This window comes from Condylura cristata, unplaced genomic scaffold (genome assembly GCF_000260355.1).
Source record: "Condylura cristata isolate star-nosed mole 26May11 unplaced genomic scaffold, ConCri1.0 scaffold00015, whole genome shotgun sequence".
Classification (NCBI taxonomy): domain Eukaryota; kingdom Metazoa; phylum Chordata; class Mammalia; order Eulipotyphla; family Talpidae; genus Condylura; species Condylura cristata.
In genome coordinates, this window is record NW_004567116.1 from 2,597,751 (window position 1) to 2,604,264 (window position 6,514).

General features: G+C 63.2%; 1 protein-coding gene across 7 annotated transcripts in view; it reads left to right on the plus strand.

Moving 5' to 3' along the window:
- NRXN2 (neurexin 2) overlaps positions 1 to 6,446 on the plus strand; it is an 85,687-nt gene extending 79,241 nt beyond the window's left edge. For 5 of the 7 annotated variants that reach the window (XM_004682661.2, XM_012725222.1, XM_012725219.1 and 2 more), the window contains one exon: positions 5,075 to 6,446. In XM_004682661.2, coding sequence (XP_004682718.1) covers positions 5,075 to 5,961 — 887 coding nt within the window. In that variant the 3' untranslated portion in view covers positions 5,962 to 6,446. The remainder of the gene's footprint in view (positions 1 to 5,074) is intronic. The other 2 variants (XM_012725224.1, XM_012725225.1) reach the window with 1 other exon arrangement.
- The last annotated feature ends 68 nt before the right edge of the window (positions 6,447 to 6,514 follow it).

Sequence of the window (6,514 nt, forward strand, 5' to 3'; positions counted from 1 at the left end):
CCCGCAGGGGCTGGCCGGCCTGGAGGGGAGCGGGGCCGCTCTCGGGGGGCCAGGGAGATGCGGCCTGTGTCGGGAAGGCCCGAGGCCCCGGGGGACCCCGCCTGTGGCTCCCCGCCCGCTCCTCCGTGGCCCCCGGTGTGGGTCCCCCGCGCCCCGCCTGTGGCTCCCCGCCTTCGCGGCCCCCCTCCTCTGCCTTGGGTTCCCTGGGCTGTGTGTGGGTGTCATGAGCTTTTCCCACCCCCTTTCTGGTCAGGGTCTGTGTTAAGGTAACCCCAGTGAGTGAGCCAGGGGTGCTGTGGCCACTTCACTGTCAGCACCTGGTTACCAGCTCACTGGACAGAGGAGACAGTGGAGGATCACACATGGGAGGTTTGTGTGGACCAGGCTAGGCGTGGCCGCACCTCATGGCAAGGGATGCTGGGAAATGTAGTCTCCCTGCTGTCCAGGAGGAGAACTCGCACACACAGTCACATGCTCCGCACCTCATGGCAAGGGATGCTGGGAAATGTAGTCTCCCTGCTGTCCAGGAGGAGAAGATGTGTCTGGGGAGGGAGGCAGCGCAGAGGCACACTGTGAGTGCTGTCGCCCCGGGGTGCACTCCCAGGACCCATGCACTCACAGGTGCACACGCCAGTTCATACCTGGGCTCGGAGGCAGGTGGACACACCACAGGCCAGAGGCTCACACCTGTGCATGCACTCCTGCTCACGTTCTCTGGCACAGGTGCTACCTGTCCAGGTCCGGTAAAGTTTTCCACACAGGTGTGCACACATGCTTAGAGACAGAGCCCAGGTGCACAGAAGCATACCTTAGGGACGTGTTCTGGTGCGTGCACACACTGTGCAGTCCGCCTCTGACCTTGAATCCACCGGGCTTTGCCCTCACTTTGCTGGTGGTTCCGTGTGGGGGGCGTGGGGGGCATCATCCCTCAGGTCGCTTCCCGGTGGACAGGTTGCTCTCTGCTGGCCCAGGTGAGTAAGGGCTGAGCTCCAGCCAGCACCCTGCTTGCCAAGTCAGGGCCATGCCCCCAGGAGGACTTCACCCCTTTCTGGTCTTGCACAGGGACAGTCCCATGTGTGCCGAGGGGCCATGCCTTACCACCCCACAGAGATGCCTTGCCCCGGCAGCCTCCTGCCCTCAGGGCCTGGGCGCACCCCCAGTGCTGGTGGGTGGGTCGTCCAGCTGATTGCTTAGGCTCTGACCCTCAGCTCGGGTTGGGACTCCCGTTTGAGGGTGGGCACTTCTGGCTTGGGTGGGAATGGAGTCTGGAGCAGGTTTCTGGTTGGTCCTTCAGTGCAGCCCCAGGAATGGGGGCGTTCGGGGAGGGAGGCGGCTCAGGAATGGCTAGTGGTCTCCTTGGCCAGAGTGGCATTTTCTCTAGCGAGATGGACATACACTGAAATTCAAGTTCCCTTGGGACGCGGGAGTGTCCTGTGTGAGGGTGGTGGGGGTGGCCCCTGTGCGTATTTCCTGTGCTGTGTCTGCAGCGGGGAAGGATTGGGGGGCTGCCTTGGGTCTGGGAGCCTCAGGATGGCAAAGAGCTGGATCTGGGGTCCCAGATCCCACAAGTCTTCCTGAGTCTGCCTCCCAAATGCCAGTGGGAGGGGCAGCCTCGGGAGCCCCAGCTGGACTTCTGCAGGGAGGAGTCCCCAGGGGATCTCCCTCCTTCAGGTCCTGCTAACTCTTCCCTGGGGCTGGTCTGCGGACCCTTCCTGGACCAGTGAGTGACCCCAGCAGCGCCTGACACCCCGCGGCGACCACCACAGAGCCGGGGCACCCAGTGAGTGTCAGAGGGAAGGCAGGCAGCGTGGGGTCTCCACATGTCCTCTTGTGGACACGGCCAGGTGAGGGCACAGGGAGGAGCCCTGTGGGGTGGAGGTGATGTGCTGGGCCATGAGAAGAGTCCTGTGGGGCAGTTGTGGGTACAGGGGATGTGTCCAAGCCTCAGGCAGAGAGGGCTCCAGGGAGAGCCTGCCGAGGATCTGGGGCCCAGCGACAGGGCTGAGGCCAGACGTGGCAGCCAGGATCGTCTGGGGTTGGCGGGCAAGGGGACAGGTCAAGGTGGCCAGGCGCAGGGCCGTGGAGCAGGCGGAGACCTCGGGGGAACCGGGCCCCTGTGTGTCCATGGGACCTAAGAACCAATGAGATGGGCAAGTGGTTGGGGGTCTGACGGCAGGACGTGCCCTGGCCCCAGGCCTGAAGCAACTCGCTGCTGTCCTGGGCTGGCTGGGGGTGGGCAGGAGGGTGGAGAACCAAGGTCTGCGCTGACGGGCCCCTCTGGCACAGGTGCGTTCGCGCAAGGGCCTGCCCTGCGGGGCGCTCTCTGGTCTCGAGGCCCACAGTGGCCTCGGACAGGCCTTGATGGCCACGTTCCCGGGAGCAGCTGCGAGGCAGTGGGAGAGCGGGGCCGTGAGCAAGGCACCTGCTGGGCCAGGCCAGGCCAGCAGCCGGGGAGGGGGTCGTGTGGGCGCCAGTGTCCCCGGGGCCTGACCCAGCTGCTGCCCACGCAAGGCCCGCCCCCTCCCTGTGGCCCTGAGCCTGGCCGCTCCTAGGAAATGACTGTTCCTTCTCTCCCCTGGTCAAAACTCAGTGAGTCCCCACTCTGCCCAACCCGAGGCTGGGTGCTGGGGGACAGGTCTTCCCTGGCGGTAAGTCCAGACTCGTGCTCCCAGATGGGTACTGTCGGGCTCCGCAGAAGGGTGAACCCCTGGAGGTCTGTCTGGAAGAGCAGATACTGACCGGCTCTGAGGGATGAGCAAGGCATCAGTGGGGAGGTGTCCAGAACTAGTGAAGGTTGAAGAGAGCAGGTGGTGTGGACCAGCAGTCAGCACCCCGGGGACCTGGCGTGGGCCTGGGAGGAGGACTTGTTGATCTGTGCACTGGGGTCCACTGGAGCCCAGCTCTGGCCACACCCTGGGCCTGGAGCCCTGTACCCTGTATTTGCAGATACGGAAATAACAGGTCCGGAGGATGAAAGCACTGTCCGTAGTCACACAGGGGTTTGTGACAGAGTAGGTCTGTGGCTTCCTGGGCTAACATCGAGGCAAGAGTCAGGCAGCCTGGCAGGTTCCGGCAGGTGTGGGAAGAGGCGCCCAGTCGGCATGCTGGAGAAGGGGCTGGGCAGCTTGCCGCTGTCCCCGGGGACCTTGAAGTCCTGCCCAGGCCTCCACACCCCTCCGGCCCAAAGGCACGCTTCTCTGGTCTTGGTTGTCTTCCGGGGTGATGGAGACCCTGGGCACCAGGCATCCTGGCCCTTCAGTCTGGGGGCAGGTGAGCCCCTGCCCGGGAGGCTGAGCCTGTCGGGAGGGTGGCCGGGCGCTCCGCCGGGCTGTGCGTTCAGTGGTGGGGTCTCTGCTGCCGCTGTCGGGGCGGCCACGGGCGGCTTCGGCAGGCTGCTGGAGCTCATGGCCGGGAGGGTCAGCAGAGGCAGGAGCAGCCAGAAGGTGTCAGGACGTGGAGGAGGAAGGGCTGGGCTGGCTCTAGTGAGACGCTTCCCGGGTATCGGGGCTTGGGGAGCAGTCTGTAGAGGTGCCCATCCGAGAGGGGAGCCCTCTCACCAGCCACCCAGAGTGGGGCTCCAGCCCTCTCCCACCCCAGACCCTTAGGCTACAGCACTTCTGTTCAGAGGGGGCCCAGGAGGCTGATGGAGCTGGACTTGTTCATCCTGGGGCTGCTTGGGAATCGTTGAGTCCACACCCTCAAGGGCTGATGGGAGTTGTAGTTCTCACCCTTTAGCGTTGCCCCCTCCCCCCCCCCCCCAGTTAGCAGATGTAGCAAGGTGGGAGACCTGACCATCCCCAAGGCCCTCCCCATGGGGACCCTATGTTAGCAAGCAATTCCTTCCCAGGTGGCTGTGTATGTATTTTCTTTTCTTTTTTTGCTTTCTTCTTCTTTCCGTTGTTTTATTATTGTTTTAACAATAATAAGAGGGTCAGAGGCAGTTGAGCCCTGGCCAGGTCCTGGCGGCCCATGGGGGTTTTGGGGAGGGGGAGGGGGGAAAGTCAGTGGGGGTCAGAGGTGGAGGGTGAAAGAGAGAAAGTTGGGGAGTTAGGGTTAGCTCAGGAGTCCAGTCGCTGCCACCACCCTCACTCACTCCCTGCCCCTCCCCCCCCCAGCTCTGGGCCGCTGCCCCCCACAGTCCTGTGGGCAGGACCCCGAGTGCCGCCGCCTCCTTGCCCACTCTTCCCCTCCTACCTACAATGTCCCTCCAAGAACAACCTGCAACTCAAACCCCTTCCCGCGGCCAGCCCCTTGCCAGCCTCACCCCTGCAGCACCCCTCCTCCCGCACCGCCTCCCCAAGTCCTTCCCACCTCCACTTGCCTCCTTCCTCCCGCACACCGACACCAAGTGGTGGTACCAGACCCCTGCCAGCGGCGCGGTGCAGTTTCAGCTTTGTGTTTAATGACGGGGAGAGGGCTCGAGCGAGGGAGGTGAGGCTTCAGGAGGACGCAGGACACCCAGGGAGAGCAGAGTGAGGGAGGGAGATACCAAAAAGCTAGACAGGAACGTTGTACGGAAAAGTTGTTTTTTCTTATTTTTTTCCGGGAGAACCCGCTTACACAGCTCTGTTTGTAATTTTTTTCTTCATGCTAAAATCACACGGCCTATTTGTTGATGTAAGTTGCCTGAATTCCGTGGTATGCTATCTTCTTTTTTAAAAAAAAAAAAAAGCAAAAAAAGAGAAAAATCTAGAAAAAGCCCTAAAAGATACTGTTGTTAGGTTTGTTTAAATGCTGCTCTTGTATCTGTTTTTAAAGCCTTAAACCAGTAGTTTTTTTTCCGTTTCTTTTCGATTTCCTTTCCTTTCTGTTCCTTTTGGTTTCTTAAGACAAAGTACCAAGCCCCAGAGAGCCTCAGAGCCCCTGCGTGGGGTGCCCAGGGCCCCGAGCCGCCTCCCGCTTAAAGCGCAGCGCCGGGGCAGGCTGGCGGGCGGGCCCGGCCCGCTCTAGTCTCCGCCAAAGCCGATTGCAACCGATTCGGGTGTGTGAGGCTGTTGTTTCTCTCTCTGTGCCGGCCGCCTGCACCCCGGGCCTCGCTGACGGCCTGTCTTTTCTCTTCTCTCTCTTGTTCTAGGAGGAGAGTTAATTTTGCCCATTATCACGGAGGACTCCTTAGACCCCCCTCCCGTGGCCACCCGGTCCCCCTTCGTGCCCCCACCCCCCACCTTCTACCCCTTCCTCACGGGCGTGGGCGCCACCCAAGACACCCTGCCCCCGCCCGCCGCGCGCCGCCCGCCCGCCGGGGGCCCCTGCCAAGCTGAGCAGGACGACAGCGACTGTGAGGAGCCCATCGAGGCCTCGGGCTTCGCCTCCGGGGAGGTCTTTGACTCCAGCCTCCCCCCCACGGACGACGAGGACTTTTACACCACCTTCCCCCTGGTCACGGACCGCACCACCCTCCTCTCACCCCGAAAACCCGGTCCCCGGCCCAACCTCAGGACAGATGGGGCGACGGGCGCCCCTGGGGTGCTGCTAGCCCCCTCCGCCCCGGCCCCCAACCTGCCAGCGGGCAAAATGAACCACCGAGACCCGCTGCAGCCCCTGCTGGAGAACCCTCCCCTGGGGCCCGGGGCCCCCACGTCTTTCGAGCCGCGGAGACCCCCGCCCCTGCGCCCCGGCGTGACCTCCGCCCCCGGCTTCCCCCGTCTGCCCACAGCCAACCCCACGGGGCCTGGGGAGCGGGGCCCGCCGGGCGCCGTGGAGGTGATCCGGGAGTCCAGCAGCACCACGGGCATGGTGGTGGGCATCGTGGCGGCCGCGGCGCTCTGCATCCTCATCCTCCTCTACGCCATGTACAAGTACCGCAACCGCGACGAGGGCTCCTACCAGGTGGACCAGAGCCGGAACTACATCAGCAACTCGGCGCAGAGCAACGGGGCGGTGGTGAAAGAGAAGGCCCCGGCCGCCCCCAAGACGCCCAGCAAGGCCAAGAAGAACAAAGACAAGGAGTACTACGTCTGAGCCCCGCGCGCCCACTGCCCGCTGCCCGGCCGCAGGCCAGGACCCGGGCGCGGCCTCTCTCGCCCGGCCCTGGGGACCCGCCCCTGGCCGCCTCAGACTTCTCTCTTGAAGAGGAAATGCAAAAAAATTAAAAATAAAAAAGAAGACGAGAAGAAGCGAACGAAAGGAAAGGAGCCCGTGCCCGTCCCCTTCCTCCCGCCGGCCCTCGGGGCGCGGCGCCGCGTCGGGGCTGCAGTCAGTCCCCTGCTCTGCGCCCGCCGTCAGGGCGCGCGCTCACAGCCCCGGGTTGATTTATTTTTTTAAGGGGGGTAGTTTTATTTTGGTGGGGTTGGGGGGAAGGAAGGCTGGGGTTTTGTAAAGTGTCCACTATTCGTCCTGTTGATTTTCCTTCATTTTTTCTCCTCCCCCCTCTGTCTCCCTGCCTTCCTTATCTCCCCAAGCCCGCCAGCCCCCCCTCCCCAGCCCCCCAGGCTTGCTGTGTCTCTCGCCCCCCCCTTGGTCCCCACTTCTTTTTCTGTGTCTGGTTTCTCCTTTCCTTTCCTCCCTGCGGGTT